The 22,370-nt window shown below is 50.5% G+C and overlaps 1 protein-coding gene and 1 long non-coding RNA gene across 3 annotated transcripts in view; one reads left to right on the top strand and one right to left on the bottom strand.

Annotated features, from left to right (window-relative positions):
- Window positions 1–231: 231 nt before the first annotated feature.
- On the bottom strand, window positions 232–14,296 carry CILP (cartilage intermediate layer protein). Of its 2 annotated transcripts, XM_070234651.1 has the most exons (10): window positions 13,989–14,184; window positions 13,259–13,367; window positions 12,135–12,305; window positions 10,151–10,243; window positions 9,253–9,522; window positions 7,811–7,990; window positions 7,110–7,424; window positions 6,212–6,320; window positions 5,351–5,508; window positions 232–3,309 (listed from the first exon to the last, which is right to left on the bottom strand). In XM_070234651.1, exons 3-10 carry the CDS (start codon window positions 12,211–12,213, stop codon window positions 941–943), a joined length of 3,573 nt encoding a protein of 1,190 aa, XP_070090752.1. In that variant the 5' UTR covers window positions 12,214–12,305; window positions 13,259–13,367; window positions 13,989–14,184; the 3' UTR covers window positions 232–940. The 2 variants fall into 2 exon arrangements, with proteins under 2 accessions (XP_070090752.1, XP_001498218.2); XM_001498168.6 differs by lacking the exon at window positions 13,259–13,367 and having other exon boundaries at window positions 13,989–14,296.
- The window catches only part of LOC111776189 (uncharacterized), a 34,669-nt gene continuing 25,999 nt past the window's right edge, over window positions 13,701–22,370 (top strand). Inside the window, exon 1 of the long non-coding RNA XR_002812157.2 lies at window positions 13,701–13,822. This is a non-coding gene — a long non-coding RNA (uncharacterized lncRNA). The remainder of the gene's footprint in view (window positions 13,823–22,370) is intronic.

Here is a 22,370-nt window from a genome sequence, read left to right as displayed (position 1 = left end):
GAGCCCAGAACATGCTCACAACTTCAAGAATCTCTGCTGTTCTCTGCAAATGGAAAATATGATCCCTGAGAACAAACTTGACCACTAGAGTGTGTGCCTGGTTACCCAGCCCTGAAACTTAATCGAGGGCTGTGCCTCACACCACCTTGTGACCATTTTCCAGAGTACTCTCTGTTCCTCTGAGCAGCTGGCTCACGTTAATGGTTAAAAGATAGGACAGCGGACTCAAAATTAATTACAAAATGTGCATTTATTGACATCTGCTCTAGGCTACACTGGGCTTCCAGCAAGAACAAAGGCAAATGTAAAGGGGAACGTGCTAATATAACTGGCAACCTAGTGCCGCTGTGGGTACGAGGAGACATTCTTTCCAGACTTGGTAGAGAAACTATCATTACCCTATATTCAATAGCTTAACATCAAATGTGCACTAGAGTCCCAGATTCAGCAAAGAAATCAATGTTATTTACATTTCAAGTAAAAATATTGTAGTTTATTCCTTTATTTTACCACCATTTATATGTATGAACTCTGATGGAGGCCTTGCTTATGTCCTGTGGAGCAAGGTCAAGAAATATGCTTTATGTTGGTTATTTGATCTTCAACATCAGATTATCATTATGTAGAGGTGGGCAAAACCATGCAAAAAGAAAAGGAAGGACATTTCCATTGATGGCACTAAATGAAGATGGTCAAAGCCACAGGGTTTGCCAATGGCCAGTTTCTTGTGTTTCTTTTAAAGAACAGGACAAAGAGGCTTTATTTTGCCATTTTGTGGGCTACGTGCCAATCAGTTTCACAAGACAAAGACAGTAAAGGCATAAAGAAACAAACAAGCAAATTGCACCAGAACAGATGTGCTTAAATTAACCAAGTGACAATTTATGCGTCAGTCTCACAATGGCTGTCACGTGATGTGGGGGGAGAAGTATCACAAGACTTAGTTCTTCAGAGGCTGCTGAGCAGCCCCAGGAAACCTCAGAGAGGCCACCCCTCTGCGCTGGCGCTGGACAGCCCTGCTTGACCGCTGCTGCCTCCTTGAGGGCAGCCTTCCTCTGATAGTGCTCACAGTTGGGGGCCGGGTTGGGGTGCTTTGGAGATACTGGAAGGCACTCTGGCGACCCACCTGCCTCTCTATGCAGTTAAAGGTGAGGGCCACTCCCACGTTGCTCTTCATAACTCTGGAGGAGCCATCAGATGTGCCATCAAAGCACCGGCCAAGTGCAATCTCCTTGGCTGTGCGAGGGTCCTGGTCTGTGACAGTGTAGATGCCATAGTTGTGGCCCAGTGGATCCAGGGGTGCCAGCATGGTGTACTCACTGGTGTCGTTGTTGACTGCCAGTGGTAGGTGGTTGACCAGGTACTCGTGCAGCATGGAGTTTACACTAGCTCGATGGCAGCTGCCCTGGGGGATGATCTTCACCAGTGTGCGGTCCACACGGTCCTGATCATAGAGCATCCCACTGCACTTGAACTCCAAACAGGCAGCTGAGACATTGGGCTGGTCTCTGTCCCGTGTGCTCTTCACATCCCGGATTCCATACAGCTTCCCCACTGTCTGTCGGTGGGTGCCCCCCATGTTGCGAGATCGCACATTTACCTCCAATGGCCCTACAATTTTCACCTTGATGTAGCAGGCTCTGAACTCCATTGGCTTGGGCCACCATGCCAGGTAGTCCTCAGTCCAGCTCATGGGGTCATCTTCATTGAAGGGGACTGTGTTGTAGTCATACCGATCCCCCTCAATCTGGTAGAAACGGAAGTGGGCTGCACTGGGTGGTGCCTGCTCACATGCCCGGAGGTTCTCAAAGGCATAGATGGGCCCGTTGCTCTCCTCAGCTGAGTTGGGCCTTGGCTTGGCCATGCTGATCTGGAAAGCAGTCTTCTTAACCCGTGGGTCCTCATGGTCTGTCCGACGGTACTTGAGCTTGTTGAGGTAGGGCTGAGGGACGCCAATTGCATTTGGGTTGAATTTAGGAGAAGACTCCACTGCTTCCAGTTCTTCCCCAGCCAGGCTTGCCAAGACATAGGCAGAGTAGGCATCAGGGGACTGGTCATCACAGAAGGCAGGCACACAGGCCCCATTGGGGCCTGTGATGACACTGTCAAAGCGGCCCCAGGCCCTGGGGTTGGAGGAGAAGCCAGCCCTGGGCTCCAGGTTGATTGCAGACACCACGACCCCCTGGATCTGCTCACTGGGCAAGAACCTCTCACTCCGGTAAGCCCTCACCTTAATAAAGCACCTCCTGCTTTCAGGGACATCCAGGTTAAAGAGCCTCCTCTCACGGATCTCCATGTTGCCCACCAGAAAGGTTCTGTCTTCCCTTCTCTTTCGCCTTTGGCTTTCAAATTTGAAGTCATCTTCCTCCTCCCACAGTCCTGTGTCTGGGTTGAGTGACCAGAGTTTCATCGTGGGCACATGCTCTGGCATCTTGACTTGGGTCGAGTCGAGGTGGACCTTCACCTTGCCAGCATTAAGTGACTCTGAGGTGGCCTCATCTGTGAAGTCCACAGAAAACATGCCATATGTCCGAAGAGGGAAGGTGTCTCCTTCATCATTGATGAAGTTCAGGTCACTCTGAGCAGCTGTGGCTGTGGAAATATTGCGAGGATCCAGGAAGGTCACACTGGCCTTCACTTTTCCTGTGTAGGGCTCCCCATTCTGCCTGTAGAAACTCTTGGATGGGATCTCCAGCTCACCCATAGGGTCTTCACCATCCACCTCCCCCAGGGGGATAATGTTGGTCTCCATGGCGTCCAAGATGATGGGCTCTTTCCGTCGAAGCATCTTGATCTCATGGAACACTGCACTTCCCTTCTTGTTGAAGGGCAGCACTTTAGTGGTGTTGACAAACTTCTGCAGCCTGTCCACAAATGTGAGCACCAGCCTCTCAGTGTCCTGGGGGACGTGGAGGGTGAAAGTGCCCTTGTAGCCAGTCATGCTCACACGGTTGCTCCCCATGTACACATGGCCAAAGCGCATGGGTTCCCCATTGTCGGCGGCGCTGACACGGCCCCGCACGATACTCCGGGTCTCTGTACACCGCTGGCAGCTGCACTCTGTGGCCACCTTGGTGGGCAGTGTGTACCCACTGCACTGGATCTCCCTCTCCTCTGTTTTGGAGATGCCGCAGCAGTTCTCCACAGCATCCCGGCATCTGATCCCATTATCCTGCTGCCCTGCACAGGTCTTGACAGGGCAATGGCCCACATCATAGTAGAAGGAGTTGGTGGCATTCTGGAAGCAATCATGGGGCAGCCGGATAAGGTAGCTCTCAGGGGTTGGGTTGCAAGGAGTCTCATCAGGGCCTGTGGAGGGAAATGGTGTGGATATTAAATGTAAGTTCACATCCTACACCAAGGGCACCTTGACGTCACCTCTCTGCAGTGCTTGATGGTTTTGCATATCCGTGATCCCGATTCTCACAGAATTCCTCTGAGAAACACAACGGCTATTATTAAACCCACTTAATACATGTGGAAACAGAGTTGGTTACTGAGACCACTGGAGTAGTGGTTTTCATTGGAGGAATCTTGAATATTGTGGGCAGGGAGCGGGTATTGCTGCTCTGTGTCTTCAATGCCTGGCGCTGTTCTGCATAAAGAATTTTTCTCCGTCCTCTATGACTTTCACATATCCCACCAGCCATGCACGTAGGTAGAAAACCTGTTTAAAATTATCAGAGCCTAGGATTTTTTACATGGCTTTGAACATACATTGAATTTTTCAACAATGAAACTACCATATAAATCAAGCTAAGATTGTACTTTGTTTAGCTTGGAACAATACCGAGAGTTGTTCCTTATCTTAGAAAAACCACGTACCTACAACAACATTACCCAAGGAATGTAAACCACCAAAATGATACCCCTTATCCACCAGCAGTTGTAGCTGTCACATTCATGGTGACTGGATTTCAGTGCAGATGTCTGACCTCTTGGCTGGCATTCTTGTATTATTATGCCAAAGTGTTTACATATTGAAATACAGACTATTTTGTATTAAAATGATTTTTAAAAATTTCTCCTTTATGTTATAGTTAGGGCCATGAGCATATCTATTTGAAAACTATATAATTGTGTTATTACCTGTAAATTTAACATCAGAATAGTAAAAATATTTTTAAAATTTAAAGTATTAAAAATAACTGTGACAGGGGCTGGCCCAGTGCCATAGTGTCTAGGTTTGCATGCTCTGCTTCAGCAGCCCGAAGTTCACGGGCTCAGATCCTGAGCGCAGACCTACACGTTGTTCATCAAGCCAAGCTGTGGCAGCATCCCACGTACAAAATAGAGGAAGATTGACACAGATGTTAGCTCCGTGACAATCTTCCTCAAGCGAAAGGAGGAAGATTGGCAACAGATGTTAGCTCAGAGCCAATCTTCCTCACCAAAAAATAAAAAATAAAAATAACTGTGACAAACAGGGCGTGTAGGTAATATGGGTTGGGAACCACTGCTGACAGGGCTCCACATCTCCTCCACCAAAGTCCAAGTGTCCTGTGTCCTGTCTGTCCTGAGGTCTGTTGCTCAACTTCTTGGAGTCTGTGAAATATTCAAGAATCCTTCCAATAAATGTTCTCTTCCTCTGCCTTTTGTTTGGTTTTGTTTAGGCCAATTACTAAGATATCCTCCTTCCCCTTCACTTTGCAAGTACAGGTTCCTGATTGGCCTTGGCCGCCAATCTCTCCGCCACCATCCCACTCCTTGGAGCCAGCTCTAATCAGGTCACCCTTTCTTGTAAAGCCCCCTCAGCTTCCCACTTCTATACCTTTGCTCATGCTGGTGCCTTGATGTGGAATGCCCTCACCTCCATATACACAGTCCCTAGCCATTCTTTAAGACCAGGGGTTCGCAATGTTGCTTGCAAATTAGAATCACCTAAGGGAGCTTTCAAACTGTGCATGCCCAGGCCACATCCCAAAACAATGATGTCAAACTCTCTAGGGGTAAGACCATGGTGTAAAACTCAACATGTGACCCCAATGGGCTGCCAAGGCTGAGAACCCCTATTTAAGCCCACTGAAATGCTGCTCCCACAGGCAGCCATCCACAGTCACTAATGCGTGGGGTGTCTCTGTCTCTCCTCTATAGAGTCCACGGCCCCTTATCTCCTGTTTTAGCTGCATTTCTCTACTTTTACTTATTTGTCTCTTATCTGCATTTCTTCACCCCTCTGGAGTGGCAGCTCTGTGAAGGTAGGATTGGGGTCTATGCCATCTTTGTGTCCTGGAGGGCATAGCACTCTGTACGGCACAGAAAAGCCCAAGTTTTTACTACTCACTAATGCCCTCTGGGGTGCTCCCCAGCCCTGTTGGCAGGGGCCCTCTAGGGACCCTGACAGGCCTACCTATGACAGTCAGCTGGGCGACCTTGGACTTCACAGCCCCAGCGTCGCTCTGGGCCTTGCAGAAGTACTCCCCAGCCTGGTCCTGCTTCAGGTTCCTCAGCACCAGCTTGCTCTCGTGCTTGTAGCGAGAGGGATCCAGCAGCGTGCCATTGTGGTACCTGCAAGGGATGGAGAAGCACAGCCTGAGGGGGCAGTGGGAGGGCAGGAATCCTTGGGGACAGTACCAGGAGCAAGCAGCCAGGGAGACAGATAGTGGATGGGTCCCTGTAGATGCCGACACCACCTTTGACTCGGCCCATCCAAGGGCACTGACTGGCCTGGGAGTCAGGGGACTTGATTCTGAGTCTCAGCCCCAACGCTAACTGGCTATGGATCCTGGGACAAACCGTCTCACCTCTCTGAGCTTCAGCTTCCTGGCCTATAAAATGCAAGCAATGATTCCTAGCTGACTTCACAGAATTGTTGGGAGGGGTGAACAAGATAGTGGCTGTAAAATGTTTGTGAAGGGGAAAGGACCCACAGCCACTGGGGACTCTGGCTTTGTTTGCCTTTGTTGGGGGAAGCAGCACTGAAGAACCTTGTTCTGTGTCCCAAAGGATATGCGAGTCAGGACCCCAAGGCCAGAGCTGCTCTGTGGGGACCCCAGCTTCAAGAGGACAACGACAGGGCTTGCTGGTTGTCTAGGCAGCCTCAACCCTGCTGGCCCCCACTTGTAAGTGCCAACTTCCGGGCTCTACACCAGGGCCGTACTTGTAACTTTATTCTGTGGGTTATTGTTATGATTAATAAGTCCAGACCCAATGCAAGAAAGCTCTGGTTTCCAGGAGGAGACCTGGGCAAGGCAGCTCGCAGAATACTCACCAGAAGTACTTGTCTGGGCTGGGCTTCCCCGTGGCTTTACAGCACAGGGACACGCTCTGCCCAGCTCTCCGTGCTTTTGTCTCAGGGTTCATCACGATGTATGGAGTCTCTGGGACAGAAGATGAGAAGTGGTGTTTTAGTTTTTCTTTATGACAGATTCTTCAGAGCCATGTTCCCTGGGGTTGTCTGTTAAAATTCTAAGACTTCACACCTTGCCCCCTATCCCCTCTCCAATAATGAAGCTGGTCCAGAATGGAATCCACCCTCTTCACCCCCTCAGCCTGGAATCTACTCCCATGACCTTTCAAGCAGCATCTGGGTGGGGCAGTGGAGAACAAATGGGACCTTGTGCCAGCCAAGATTCCCAAGAACTGCTATTGGGACAAAGCTGGCTGTTTTGAATAGTGCAATATTTATGATCTGCTGCCTCCAGCAGAATCTCCTGGCCACTCTGTACCATTTCTGAATTCCCCCTGCCTCTCTCTCTATGACCTCCAAGCCTCACACTGTATTGTAATTGACTATTTCAGATAAGGTGGCCAAGGAAGAACTCATACATTTGAGGGAGCGAGCCATGCCAATATCTGGGGGATGAACACTCCAAGCAGAATAGATAGCAAGTACAAAGGCCCTGAGGCAGGAGTGTGCCTGTGTGTTGAGGAACAGTTAGGAGGCCATTGTGGCTGGAGTAGAGTGGCTCAGTGGAGGCAGAAGGGAAGGTAACATGAGAGGAGAGCGGAGAAGTAATGGGGGGCCAGATGATGTTGGGCCTCGTGGGCCATGGTAAGAATTTTGAGTTTTACTCTGGGCAAGCTGGGAAGCCAGCTCTTAGCACTGTAATCTCTTTATTTATAAGTCCAGCCTTCCTCCCCAGCCCTACCCCAGAGAACCGAAGTACCTGCCCTCTTGAACTCCGCATTGATGGTGACTGCCTTCAAGCGAGTCTTGGGCATTGTGAGCCTGATGGGGGCAAACTTGGCCTTTGTGATCTTCAGGATGCTTTTGCCATCAGGGCACAAGCCAGGGACTCGGAACCTCCCACTGCTGTCTGTCCGAGTCAGTGGCTTAGGCGTCTTGGTCAGCAGATAGACAGTGGCCCCTGAGGCTGGGGCACCTCCAGGGAGGGAGACAGCCCCACGCAGCACAAAGTCCTGGCACATGCAGGCATCACAGTCAGCATTCACCTGGCCCATGGAGCAGGTCATGTCACAGGCTGTAGAAGAAGGGGCCACATCAGGAGGGCTTATATGGATTCTGACCCTCCTTCAGCCACATCCCAGCTGGTGGACTCACATATGCTTCCCCTCTTCCTTAGGCCTTTGTTAACCTTCCTTATCAGCCTGCATGACTAATTCGTACTCATCCTTTAAGACTGAGCTCAGGACACCTCCTCTAGGAAGCCTTCCTTGATTCCCCTAAGCTATGATAATTGACCCTGCTCTGTGCTCCCACATTGTCCTCTATATCTCCCATCAGAGCACATAATAGATGCTCAGTTATTACTTGAATAAATGAATGAATCCTTCTCAGTCTAACCTATTCTAGGCTGCTTCAGCCTCAGCCCCATACCCTGCCCAGTACCAAGAGCAAAGGTAGTACCTGAACAGGCCTGGTCCATGCAGTGCCGGCCCTCCTCGGCGGCCTCATTGCACAGTGACACCGTCTCCGCCAAGCAGGTGCGTGTGCGGGTCTGGACCCCAGTGTGACCACAGGCGGCAGAACACTTGCTCCAGGGAGACCACGGGCTCCAAATGCGCTCTGTGTCTCGGCGCAGGGACCCTGCAAAGCAGGAGCAGCAGGTGGCCTGACTTCCCTCCCAAGGGGACTCTGTGGGGAAACTGACCCCTGAGGCTATTTTTTCTCACAGAGACAGGGTTTATGTCACAGATGTCATTGATATTTATAGTTACTGCAATGAGTTTTCCAATTGATGGAAGTCAAGAGTTTTGAGGAAGTGGTGTCTCTAATTTGCACAAAGGTACCATCTGGGCTAGGGATGATCCCGAGAGGGACTTGTTGGCCAATCACTGGGACTCTGGTGTGCTGTCCTGGGATGTGCAGGCATAGCACCATCTTCCCTCTCCTCCAGTGTGGGACCAGCCATGTGCTCCTGCAGAAGGGCTCCCTGAGAAGTCAGAGCCTGGGACCTCAGTGGCTCAGACATCATGCCCTCTTCTGCCAACCCTCCTCACCTCTGGGCTGAGGCCTCTGTGCAAGAATGGGGCCCTCAGACCTGGCCCAGGAGACCTTGCACAGCCTGAGCTCCCACTCCAGATGACACCACTGCCGCCTGGGCCTGCAGGATCAGGCCGTGTCCCTGGCGGAATTCCAAGAGGGGAGGGTGTCCATCCAAGAAGTGGGCAGCCTGCACCTGGCTCTGTCTTATCCAGTGTGGGCAGGAGGACATAAGAGCATGACCTCTTAGACTCTGCAAACACGGACTTGGCTTTAAATCTCAGCTCTCCACTTAGCAGCTGTGTAATCATGAGAAGTGACCTAACCTCTCTGAACCTGGCGTGACTTGTCAAAATAGAGACTCCTCCTGTAAGTTGTAAATGTTGAGTAATGTAGATAACTAGTACAGTGCTTGGCACATAGGAACTATAATGAAACTAACAGTTTCATTCACCTGGGTTAAGCCCTCTACATTTATTACCTCATCTAATCCTCATCAAGCCCCTATGACATTACCCCCATTCTACATGTGAGAAACCCGAGGCTCAGAGAGCTTCAAAAGTTTGCCTAAGGAACACAGTTCAGTTGGTAGGCCAGGGATTTGGACCACACAGCCCAACTCCAGAGCCTGTGGTCTTCACCACCAGGGCACACGCACTCAGCAAAGTCAATGGAATGGAGAGGGCCCATAAACACAGAACACTGTTGGGAAGATTACGGCTTTCATGACACGGTGGCTTATTATTAGCAAGTTGAAGCGTATCTACGTGTGTGATATCCAGAGTTCCTGTGGCCAGAGGCAGGTCCTGGCCTCTCCCTGTGCCGAGATTGGTGGGAAGCAGGGGGTGGGGGCTGTTCAGGCTCACCTGGCGGGCAGAGGAAGCGCACGGTGTAATTGGAGCAGTTCTGGCCGGGCCGCTGCTCCCTGTTGAGGCACCAGAAGCCCTCACGGGGACTGCCACGGACCACTTGGCCAGTCCTGCCCGCAGGCGTCCAGTTAGTAGTCCGAGCCTCCAACCGCAGGGGCCGAGCACACACACGGTCTCCATAGTAGAAGAGAATAGCATCCAGCCGCTCGATGTCACCCTCCCCACCTGGGTGATCGATGTTGAACCACGTCGTCCACTCGCCAGGAACTGAGAGATAGAGTCAGGGTGAGGAGGAGCCAGGCCCTGGAGCCCCAGGTGAGCTCTAGTTCCCCTTTCCTGCTCAGCTCCTGGGAGTCATCTCTCATACCTTTCACTTACCCTCCCATTGGTCTCAGGCCCCATTGCATCTCCCTCTCCAGCATCTCTCCCACCTCTTACCCTTCAGCACCTCGCGCTGCCAAGGGCTCCATCAGAGCTCTGAGCAACCTGGCTGTATCATATCAGTAAATTCCTGCCTGGTCTCTCTACCTCGAGGTTCCCCCTGGGCCCATCCCCACCCATCCCCAACATTGTCGGGGTGAGATTTCTCCATGTGGCTTGACCTCAACACTCCCAGCTTTAACTCCCTTAGCCAGGCATTCAGGGTGCTGGTGAGCTGGCTCCTGCTATCTCTCCATCCTCATCTCCCCTCCTCTCTCCCTACCAGCCTGTGCTCTGGTCCCAACAATTCCTGGGATATATCAGGCAGCTTCGGGATTCTGAGCTGTCCTATATACTAGGACCCTTTGCCTGGACATAGATGTAGGCCAAATGCCTTGAAAAAGTGGGTTTCCATGGAACCCCGACATTGTGCCAAGCTCAGTAAAGACCCCTCCCTGCTCCAGCCACAACTCACTTTCCGGGGAGTCAGCAGGCTTGGCAAAGATGCTGAGGGTCCTCTTCCCAGGCTGGACTCTTCTCACTGACTGGATGAGCATCGTCTGCCTCCCTGAGGGCCAGGAGGAGAAGTGAGAGGCCAGAACTTGTCCTGCTACCAGCCTTTCAAGATGCGAGGAAGCAGTGTGTTGTGGTAGATGGAGCATAAGCACTGGACATAGCTTCAAATCCCGACCCTGCCACTTATTGGCTGTGCAACCTCACAAAAGCTTTATTCCTCTAAATCTATTTCCCCGTAAAATAGGGCTGCATTTAATAATCACTGCACCATAGGGCCCTGGTGCATATTCAGGGTGCGGGGACCTGGCATGTAGTGCATGCTCAACAAATGGTAGTTCTCTTTTTGTTCTAGAAATGTATCATTAGACATTGCTGAGCAGCCAGTGGGCAGGGGCTCCTACGTTAGGGTCTGGACCTGTCCTTCTTGGCAGAATGCAGCCTTATTTTCCTCAGCTACAAAACGGAGATGTTAATTCCCACCTCAGAGTGTGGTCTGGTTGGCATGAGGACTCCATGAGGTAACACAAATAAACATCTCTGAAGTGTGCGGAGATGGAGAGCATGAGCTCTAGAGGCTGTCACTTCCTAACTGTGTGACCTGGGGCCAGATACTTTTCTGACCCCTATTCCCTCATCATAAAATGAGGATGATAGGAGTTCCTGCCATAGAGGATTGTGGGGATAACATAATGTCATTCATAAAATCCACTTAGCACAATCACTAGCACATAGTATTTGCTGCATATGTGGTAGCAACTCCTTTTAGCTCAATGCCTGGACAATAGATATCCATTTCCCTTCCCTTGGGCAAAGTTTGGCTCTGGGAGTCCACCCTCCTCTAAAGGTCTCATATGGCCTAATCGGGGTAGCAGTCCTCAATTTTCTGACCCTAGGGTGGCGGCAACTGCCTGAGGATGAATACAGGGTCCTCAGGCCACAGGCAGCTTCCAGCCCCACCTCTCCTGAGGCTGGGTTGGGGGGTTCCAGAACGGGAAAGAGAAAGGAGAGCAGAGGGCTGCAAAAGCTTTGAAAGGCAATTAACTCTCGCGTGAGGAGCCAAATCAGAATTCTCTATACTGCTTAATTGGGGTGATAGGAGCTCTTTTAATCAAACTAATCTGATTTCCCCTCAGATGGTTGAATGTTAATCATCTTCACAAACAGCAGCTGTCAGGATGGAAAGAGCAAAGCAGGAGGTGGGCACACACTGGGTTTGGCCAGAGGCTGAGACAGCCTTTGTTCCTGCGTCTGTGGTCACAAAGCCTGCAGTGCATGCTGTTTTAAGAGAGGGGTTTGAGAATTTTTTTTTTTAACCTGCGTATGTGGTTAGAAATCAGGAGAGGAAGGGGAGGTTGGGGAGAGTATACAGGGTGGTGCTGGGGCCTCGAATGCTCAGATACCTCAGGGAGCCCACCAGGCAAATTCTCTCTCTCCGTTCCTTTGAGGACTCAGCGTCCCCAGAGGATGGGGTCCAAGGACAAGGAGACCGGAAAAGGTTCTGGTGTCCGTGAAATTTGGCTGCAGGGTCTAAATGAAATTGAACTTTAGGCCAGAAGAATTTTCATGAAACTAAAACCAGACAAAACCCCAAACCTGCTTCTGAGGACTCAGTGACCCCTGTGATCCCCTTTTGCTTTGGTTCCCTTGAAGCTCAGAGCCAGATTTAGCACTCACAGGTAGTAACCCTTTTTTCCTCTCTCTGAATGACAGCTCATCCCTCTCCTTATTTAAAAGATTCTGATCTGTGAGTTTTAATATTGGGAACTATCTCAAATCCTTTGGGGAAAGAAGCAGGGTATAAATTATGAGTAAGTCTATAAACCAGCCTCAGGTCTTAAGGGCATTGCTGTGCTCAAGGCAGATGCGTAGGTGGGTCCCAGACCGGACATGACTTCACTATGGCAAGGTGGGGATTCGGGAGATAGCAAATACTTAGCCTGTACCCAACACAGAGGTGAACTCCAGGACCAGGAAGAAGAACACCCAGGCCTTGGTCCCCACCATCTTTCCCCCAGGCCCCATGGGGAACGTGACAAGAGATGGCTGAGGGTGCTTCAGAGAGTCGAGTCGTCCCTGGAATGTGGTACCCTGGGAAGTCTCTCAGATCCAATGGCCTACAAAGAAACAAAGTTCATCAGGTCCCACATTTCTAAGTCACCTCTTATGGCTTGAGCAGAACTATTTCTTGACCTGTCAAGGGTGGAAGGGTAGGGCCAGCCCCGGTGGCCTAGTGGTTAAATTCGGCATTCTCCACTTCAGCAGCCTAGGTTCTTTCCCAGATGTAGACCTATGCCACTCATCTGTCAGTGGCTATACTGTGGTGGCAGCTCACATACAAAAAGAGGAAGATTGGCAACAGATGTTAGCTCAGTTCAAACCTTCCTTAGCAAAACAAAAGAAAAGGCTGGGGGGAGTAGAAGGAAGAATGAAGTCTTGTGAGAGGTGACACCTGCCCATGTTGAGAATCCAGGCAGCTTGGGAGATGCAGAGGCTCAGAATCTGAGTTCAAATGAGGCAGGCCTGGATTCATACCCTGGGTCCAAGCACTAGAGCCCCACATCGAGATGGGGCACAAAGGAGAATAGGGGTGAGAAGATTCCTTGCCAGTGAGGAGGGGCCTGGGGTCACACCCAGCAGCCTCTGGGTGACTCATTAAACACTTCCCAGACCTGGGCTTGGGGGCATGCTTTGCTACCCCTTGGTGGGGCTCACACTCATGCACAAAAGGGCTACATATTAAGGCTGTGCAGCCCCAGCCATGACTACTGTGGCCCCTCACAGGGCAGGCAAGCTGGAGGATGCAGATGCTTCAGACACATCACCTCCATGAACACATTCCCAGATGTGCACGGGCTGCAGCTGGAACACATTTCTGGCCTGTTTGTTTGAGGCCTGGCCGGCGGTTACACAGCCAGGAGCCTGCTGAAGGAGAGCAGAGGGGACGCAGTGTGAGAGGCCAGGGGTCCCCAGTAACTGCTGACCGGGAGCAGTGAGAGGAAAGCAGGCCTGGCGGTAAGAACAAGGGCCCGTGGAGCCCAGCCCAGGCTCCTGCTCATTTTTCTCTCACCCCAGAGCTCTGGCCAACCCAGAATCTGAACAGTTCCTGGAGATTCAAAAGTGGTTCCCTTCAACCTCCAAAATCCAGGGTGTGGTGGGAAAGGGGAGCTTCTTCCTTTCTGGAAAAAAGATTCAAAATTACTTGGCTGTCCCAGAGGAAGAACAGACCAATCCCACTTTGCAGACCATCTATCTCTCAGCCCACGAACCCTGCCACCACCTGTCTCTCAGCCCAGGGAACAGAGACACAAGGGTTCCCAAGGTCTCCAGCTTCCCCAAGCTCTCGGGCTCTGAGCAGGGAGCTGAGTGCTCTGCAGGCCTGCACAGCATTCAGTCTGAGCCCGCTCCAGGACTGTCTGGGAGGCCGAGGAGGCCTGAGGCACCTTGTGGAAAAACCATTTCCCATCTGGCAGCCCACGGAAGTTTCCTCAGCATATGCTCTGCTGGTTAGTCTCCCCACCCCACGCCTCTCAGAACTCTTGGACAAAGCAGACTGGCTGACCGCAGGGAAGAAGCAGGGCGCCCAGAGGTACAGAGACCCTGACTGGGGCCGTTGGAGGGTCCCTGACATCAGGTGAGGGAGGGAAAAAACATGGGGCCAATGGGAGAAAAGAGAGAACTCCAAAGCAGAAAGGGGAGTCTTCTCTGGGGGAGATAAGGGGTGGTCAGGGGAGAACAGGAAGAGCTGGGTGGGCAGCAGGGTGCAGGGATGGGGTGAGGGGAATAGGAGTAGAGCTCACCCTGTCCTGAGTGGGACTCCTCAGCTGAGGGTCCAAGTCTTCGCCTCTTCTTCGTCTCTTCAGCGGTCCAGCCGCTGGGCCTTATATAGCACAGCTGGTGGCTCAGCCTGTGGCAGTGTGCCACGGGAAGCGGCAGAGAAACCAGATCTGAGCATGAGGAAGCTCAGCCTCCCGCTCCCCTCCCCACATCCCCTACAGCTCCCAGACACTGGGATTTCACTTCCAGATCCTCAGGGGGAGATGCCTCAGGGTCTGGTCATGGGCCAGGTGGGCAGCCGCCTGAGGCTCCACAGAGCAGAGAGATGGGTGGGGAGCTGAGATGGGCACTGGGAGCAGCGAAGGGAAGGGGCCCAGGGGAATTCTGCGTCCATCCGGGCAGCATTTCGTGGCTCAGGAGAGTGTGTGCTCTTGTCTTAAGCTGTGCTTGCCGATCCCCCACATTCCCCGGGCTCTCGCCCACCCATGCAGAGAAAGAACTTTGCTAGTTTTAGCACGTACTCCAAACTCTTAGGCACACGGGTCACCTGGTCTTTCAGCTGAGGGTGCCTGGTCTGAGTTGGACAACTACTCATCTTTTCTGGCCTCTGAGGGAGCACTCAGAACCTCAGAGGGGACAAGGAACAAAAGAATTGTAGGGCACAGGATGTCACCTGGTGAGAACAGTTCTTCCTTGACCCTACCTACTGCCATCTGAGTGCCTGTCTGCGCCCTTTGGACCACAGAACCCCTGCATGTGGACTCTCTGAGACCCTGCCAGTTGCTCATATATGTGCGTGAGTGGGAGTACGTGTCTGAATTCAGGTATGGGTGCCCACCAGCATATGAACAGCAGCCTCACCCATAGGTGGCATAAGCAGCTGCCTGTGCTTCAGAACTTCCCAGCACCGCCCCCCACCCCCAGCATCAGTTTGCCTGTTGTCTAAGGCAGTGGTTCTATAATTTCAGCATGCATTAGAATCCCATGGAGGACTTCTTAGAACACAGATTGCTGGGCCCCATACCCAGAGTTTCTGATTCAGCAGATCTGAGGTGAGGTCTGAGACTTCGCGTTTCTAACAAGCTCCTGGGTGATGTTGATGCTGCTGGTTTATGGACCACACAAGGACAGAGTCCCAGTTGGATGCAGAAGATGGGGAGGGGGTGTACTAGGCGAACCACAGCAGGAGCTGCCAGGGCCTGCGTCACGTCCCAGACTCTTCTGGCCTGGGCTGGGCTTCCTGCCTCATGCCAGGGTCTGGAGATGGAGGCCTGGTCCCTGTGGCACTCCATACTTGCTCACTCTTTCTACATACTCTCATCGAGCTCCTGTATGCGGCAGGCTCTAAGCTGGGCACTGGGAGCCCACAAAAGAAGAGACATGCCCTTGCACTCAGAGGAAAGAGCCTCACGCGGGAATGATCCCACAGTGCAGCAATGCAAACCCTCATCCAGAGAGCTGTGGGTGTGCTTGTGTGCATGTCTCTGCCTTTCTTGGTATGTATGTGTCTATGTATATGCTGTTATGTCTGTGTCTTTCTCTTTGTGTGTGAGTATATGTGCGTGTGTGTGTGTGTGTGTGCGTGTGTGTGTGTGTAAGCAGGGGTTTAGGAGCTCTGTTCCTCTGAGCATCGCTCTGGATAGGCGCTATTGGCAGAGCAGGTTGGGGTGGAGAATGGCTGTTGAGCAGCAACAGCCCCCACGTAGACCTGGGGCACAGCTCTGCTTTGCTTTCTCTCCAGGAGCCTGGTCTCCCTCCCCGCCCTGAGCCCTTGGCCCGTAGAGCCTTAGCCAGCCCCAGTCTGGTCCAGGTTGTTGTCAGAGCCAAGCCATGAAGCAGCTTCAGCCTTGACTTTGAAGGTGAAGTCTGAACTGAGTGAAGCCCATAAGAATTCTGCTGGTCCAAGAACAGATGAACAGACAGACAGAGGCTGAGCCGCGATAGCCAGATCAAAGAACAGGAGAAAAATAGGAACTTGGGAGTCAAAACCTTGGTCCTGGCTCTGCCACTGATTCTGATATGTGACCTTGGACAAGCAATGCCCCAAGTGACCTTGGGCCTCTGTGTCCCCACCAGTGCAACAGAAGTTTGTCTGAGTGAGCTCTGAGGCCCCCACTAGCTCTTGCAAGGTTTGATAAGACGCTGACAACAAACATTGCGGGAAGGAGAGACAGGAAGGAAGGACAGGTCCAAGGAGTCTGGCCAGGGGTCAGGAGGGAGGCCAGAGAAGCAATGGGATCACCAAGGCTGGATTAGGAGAGCAAGGTAAATGGGAGAGGAAGATGGGGAGAGGTAAACCAGAGGTCCAGAGGTAAATGTCAGGGTAATCAGCTGCTCTCCAGTCTATGAACCCCAGGGTGTAAGAGGACTACCCCCGCTTCCAATTGCACCTCTCTCTTCTCTTTATGTGGTGGGAGGCACAGTACCCCATGGGGTGAAGGTTTGGCAAAGTGGAGCCCTTTAAGCCATGATTCCTACCTGTGTCTCCTTGCTTGGCCCAGCAAGCACACAGAGGTCCCCCCACCATTTACCTAGCCCCAAGTGGCCAGCGGGTGTTGTCACGGTGGGCACGGGGTTGAGGGACTGTGAGCTAGAATCCCTGGGTTCCGATTCCAGCCCTGCCATTTGCGTCCCTCTAGCTGACCTCCCCCAACCCCATCAAAGAATCCTTTCCTGTCCCCAAGTGGGACTGAGCTGTCAGCTGCTCAGGGCTAGATTGGGTGAATCTGAGCCTATCCCCATTCCTCCTCCCAGGACTCCTTTGAGGGAGAGGCTGCTGCTCTCATCAGCCAGGACCCCAGAATAGACAGGGCTTGGGAGGCAGCCACAGATTCGGACAGTCCAGGGCCTGGCCTGGAGGGGTCAGCCCCAGCCATGAGTAGCCATTTGGGGCTTCTGCAGGCCAGGCTAGTCTGCAGCAGCTCCAAGCTCCTTCTTGGAACACACTAGAAACCCATAAATCACCCCCATCCCTGTCCAGGGGATTAGGGGTTTGGAGCCCAGTTTAGCCAGGCCATCTGTGACCCAAGCCTGGCCAGGGGTCCCCACCCTGCTGAGGGGAAAGGAGCTTAGGAACACTGGGAGGGGTCTGACCTGGTGCTGGTGGCTCCAGAGGAAGGTGCTTTGTCTCTGACACTCTGCCTGACCACCTCTCTCATGCTCCCATCATCACCCCACTGTGGCCTGAGAGCCTTTGCCAGCCTGGGTAGCGACAGGCAGCTGATGAGCCCCGGAGACTGGAGGACTTGACTGCAGCTCCGAGTGACCATCAGGGGCTGTTGACCCAGTACCTGGGAGCCCAGAGACCCAGAGTCCAGGGTAGTGGAAGGGCTCGCCCCCCACCTTGTTCTCCCTGTCCTGGGTACAGTCTGTCACTGTTCCACCTCTGTGCCTTTACAGTTTTATTCCTCAGCTTCTCATCCTGAAACACAGCCCTTCCTCCCCACCAGTGTGAATGTCCCCCATCTTTAAAAGCTCCATCTCAGTCTCCTCCCTCTTGCCCTCTCTGACCACCCAGGCCCACCTTGATTACCCCTTCTTGAGTCTCAGATAATAACGTTCAGTCACGTGTGGATGGCACTCTTTAATTTACAAAGCACATTCATGGTCATCATCTCATCTGCAGCCTCACAAGCCGAGCTGTGAGGCAGGAATGATCACACTCATTTTACAGAGGAAAAACTGAGGCTCAGAGAGGTGAAGTCACTCAGACGTCAACTCAAAGTTGCCCCTGGGAACCAGGGGGCTAGTGCAGACCTTGTCATAGGGCCCTCAGCTCAGAGGAGCCACCATGGAAGTCACATTTCCACTGTATGCTCCTCAGTAAGAACATGCCTAGAACAGTCTGGCTCTGCTTGACTGGCACACACACCCTGCTTCCTATACATACACTAAATCTAAAGATGCTCCCACCTAACACGATCCAGCTATCTGTCATGCTGTGGTGGATTAAATATGACCACAAATCCTTTGCAACTTTCCCATTATGAGGTAGAGTCTATTTATTCACTCCTTTGACCTGGGCTGGCCTCGTCACTTACTTTGAACAAAGGAATATGACAAAAGTGACACTGTACAAGTTCTGGAGTTTAGGTCTCAAGAGACCTTGCTACCTTAGCTTTGTTGGAACACTGTCCTGAGACCAAAATATAAGGAAGTCAGTCTATCCTACTGGAGGATGAGAGACCACATGGAGGAGACCTGAGGCCTCCAGCCAACAGCCAGACATGTGAATATCTTATCCTTTCTACCCCAGTTGCATGAGTGAGCCCAAGTAAGACCAGCAGAGGAACATCCCAGCGAAACCCACAGAATCATGAGAAATAAGAAATCACTGTTGTAAGTCACTGAGTTTTGGAACGGTTTATTATGTTGCAATAGACAACTGATACACACACTAAGAGTAAAAGCTCTTTCACTTGCAAGTGACAGAAGCATAATTCAGATTGGTTTAAGCAGAAAAGGCATCTGATGCCTCTCATAACTGAAATCTTGGGGAAAATTGGATCTAGATACTCAGAAAACATCATCAGGACTGTTTTCTTTCCATATCTCAACTACTGCCTCTGAGATGGTTTTATTCTCAGAAGGGCATAGCAGTCTGTGTTTTCCAAAGATGGCTGCAACAATAGCTCTCACTGCATGTTCTGGTACAATGTGACCATGCTAGTATACCATCAAGAGATAGAATCTAATTTCCCTCCCCTTGAATCTGAGTTGGCGTATGACTTGCTTGTTTCCAAGAATGAAGTGGACGTCTAAGGCTAGGTCCGAAGAGGTCAAACAGCTTCCACTTGAATCTCTTGGGACAATTGCTCTGGGGAAAGCCAGCTGCCAAGTGAGAAGTCTAACTACCCTGAGACCACCATACTGGAAAGGCCTGGTATAGGTGTTCTGGTCAGCAGTCCTGGCTGAGCCCGCCTGCCAGCCCTCACCACCAAGGCACCAAACAAGCGAGTGTAGCTGTCTTGGACCCTCCAGGCCAGACCAGCCCATCTACCAGATGAGTGCCACTGACTGGCTTCCATTCATGTCACAAAAAGCGGAATTGCCTACTCAAGTACTACATGAAATCCTGACCTATAGAGTCCATGAAATATAATAAAATGATTGTCATTTAAGCCACTAAGACTTGGGGTAGTTTGTAACACAGCAAAAGTAAGTGGACCAGAGGCTGTTCCCATGCAGTATCTTCCAGAAGCTTCAGGCACCCTCCTAGCACATCTCAAATCTCCATGGAAAGAGAGTGTCTCTTCCCCAATTGTTCTAGCAAAAGTCCTGGGGAAGGCTCTCAGGCCCATTCCTGATCCAGTCCTTGTAACCATGGGACGGAAAGCTCTGCTAAGCCCACTACTGGAGCCAGGAGTAGATCAGCCTCACTGGGATTACACGGACTGATTTTTCACAAAGGAAAATTGTGGTGCTGTCATCAGAAGAAGGAAAAATGGATCCCAGAAAGTAAAAAATGACATGTACCCACTAAAAACACAAGCACCCCTTTCCTAGTAGGAGTTGATCTGAAATGTCTTAACTATTGACCTTGACTTCAGGAATTGAGTCTTGATATCAAGAGGCCCCTGTCAACCTCAGAGTTTACCCTCCCTTTGTCCCTTTGTACCCACCCATGTATGATTACTCCCCACCCTGTAACCATATCAACACATCCCAGAACAGTTGTATAAAACTGAACAACTATAATAACAACTCCAGCTTAGAAAATGGAAGAAAAAGAAAGAAACCTTCAGGACCATGCACGCCACACTGGTTGCTGCATATACTGCACCTGCAGGTCAGCACCTGGTCACGTAAGGGTATGCTTATTCCACGCAGGTTGTAGGTAGGAGCAGATTCCCTGTGAATGGCAGATACCCCAAAATATGCCCTGTAGAGCCCTCTACCTTGCATAATATGCTTAGGTGATCATCACAGAATACTCCTCGAGCTTAAAAAAAAAGAGTCACCTCACTGTCCCTATAGTGTATTCAACATAGTCACAGCCTTATGCTCACACGCAGCATCTCTAGTGCTCACCATGCTTACCACAATGTGTTCACACCCACATGTCCCAGTGTTTTTGCCACTCACTATGGGATTCCTGCTGTGTCACCATGATGTTCACCTAGCTTGCCATGCCGTGCTCATAGCCACCAGAGAGTCTTCACCACACTTACAGTTTGCTCACACCCAGTGACATTGTAGTGTTTACTGCATAAACCAGGGAGTTCACATTCTATATGTGGACATCAGAGTGTCCCCACAGTGCCCCCTGTGTTTCTCAGGAATATCCACATTTACGATTTTGCATAGGATTAGGGGGTGCACACTTACCAGGATGTCATCTCAAGAGTGTTCACACTCTCTTCCCCGACTAGTCACACTCAACGTGATGCGTTTGTCCTGATTGGTCATCAAGCTCACCTTGGTGCATCTAACAGACTCTGCCACTTGCTTCCCATGACCCAAGCCCTCTTTTTATGACTCTCCCAGAGCCCCCAGGTGGTTCTGGGTGTGGTACAGCTTCAGTTCTGACCAAGATGCTGGCAGCCCAGAAAAACCCGCGGCACTGATGGGGGCAGCCTTGCTCAGGGATGAGGTGAGGCAGACGCGGGTAGATGTTCTCTCTGGCTGTATGTTCCCTGGACACATGGCTGTTTTATGGGCTAGAGCTGTGGAAATTTGAATGTGAGGAACCTCCCTCTTCCCAGGCAGAATCATTCGCCCACACAGCACCTGGGCTGTAAGGATTTAGAACTCCAGATGACCAGGGTGAGCAGGCAGGGAAGGGGAAATGGAGGTTAGAGAGGCCTTGGTGAGCAGGCTTAGCCAGACGGGGTGGGACAGAGGGAAAGCGTCAGACACGTGGGCCTGCAGAGACAGTTCTTAGTGGATTGGCCTTTTGTTCCCAGAAGCAAAGCAGTGTTCACGGTGGCTGAATCAGGGCATTTTTTTCCCAGGAGAACAAGAGCTTGGAAGACAGGATGTTGGGTAGTGACAGGGAAGGCAAAGAAAGGGAAAAAGGAATTTGAATCCCAACCCCATTTTTAAAAATTGAAGCATAATTTTCATACTATAAAATTCACCCTTTTGAGTGTACAGTTCTATGATTTTTGACAAATGCAAAGAATCATGTAATCACCATCACAATCAAGATATAAAAATATTTCCATCACCTCAGAAGTTCCCTTGGTAGTCAGCCCCTCCCTCCATCCCCAGCTGCTGGCAACCACTGACCTGTTTTCTTTCCCTGTAGTTCTGCCTTTTCAAGAAAGTCATAGAAATGGAATCCTTTGGTATGAGCCTTTTAAGTCTGCTTTCTTTCACTTAGTATAATCATCCACATTGTTGCATGAGTCAAGAGTTCATTCCTTTTTATTGCTGAGTAGTATTTCACGGTACAGCTATACCACAGTTTATTTATCCATTCACCAGTTGGAGGACAGATGGATCGTCTCCAGTTTTTAGCAATTACATTTTAGTTATAAATATTTGTGTACAGATTTTTGTGTAAACATGTTATTCATTTCTTTGGGATAAATACCTAGGAGTGGGATTGCTGGGTTATATGTTAAGTATGTGTTTAACTTTATAAGAAACTGTCAAACTGTTTTCCAGAGGGATTGTACCATTTCTATTCCTACCAGCAATGTATGAGAGTTCCAGTTGCTCAGCATCCTCATCAACACTTGATACTGTCAAAGCTTCATGTTCGATTGCTGGTTGGTTTTTAGCCCTTCTAGTGGAGGTGGCTGTGCTCTCCTTGTGGTTTTAATTTGCATTTCTATAGTGGACAATGATGTTGAACATCTTTTCATACCCTTATTTGCCATGCATATATTTACTTTGGTGAAGTGTCTGTTCAAATATTTTGCCCACTTAGTAATTGGATTGCTTTCTTATTATTGAGTTTTGCCTGTACTTTATATATTCTAGATACAAGTCCTTTATCAGATAAGTGTTTTGAAAATATTTTTCCCACTCTGTAGCTTGTCTTTTCATTTTCTTAAGTGTCTTTTGAAGAGCAGAAGTTCTTAATTTTTTTCTTGAGGAAGACTGGCCCTGAGTTAACATGCATGTCCATCTTCCTCTACTTTATATGTGGGACGCCTGCCATAGCATGGCTTGATAAGTGGTGCATAGGTCCGTGCCCAGGATCCAAAGTGGCAAACCCCAGGCCTCCAAAGTGGAGTGTGCGAACTCAACCACTACACCACAGGGTGGGCCCCCAGAAGTTCTTAATTTTGATGAAATCCAGTTTATCAATTTTTTAATTTTATGGATTGTGCTTTTGGTGTTGGATCTAAGAAATTTTGGCCTAACCCACGGTCATAAAAATTTTCTCCTATGTTTTCTCTAGGAGTTTTTTAGTCTTAGGTTTTGCCTTTAGGTCTATGATTTATTTTTAACTA

This window comes from Equus caballus, chromosome 1, assembly GCF_041296265.1.
Source record: "Equus caballus isolate H_3958 breed thoroughbred chromosome 1, TB-T2T, whole genome shotgun sequence".
Lineage (NCBI taxonomy): Eukaryota > Metazoa > Chordata > Mammalia > Perissodactyla > Equidae > Equus > Equus caballus.
Note: the sequence above shows the minus strand (reverse complement) of the source record. Positions and strands in the feature narration are given on the sequence as shown.

Excerpts from the sequence above, each read along its gene's own strand:
- CILP (XM_001498168.6), bottom strand. The coding sequence starts at position 12,213 with ATGGGGCCTGGGGGAAAGATGGTGGGGACCAAGGCCTGGGTGTTCTTC. Across the intron at positions 7,425-7,810 it reads CATGGACCAGGCCTGTTCAG|CCTGTGACATGACCTGCTCC; the intron begins GTACTACCTTTG and ends CTTCTTCTACAG. Across the intron at positions 6,321-7,109 it reads TGCGGAGTTCAAGAGGGCAG|AGACTCCATACATCGTGATG; the intron begins GTACTTCGGTTC and ends CTTCTGTCCCAG.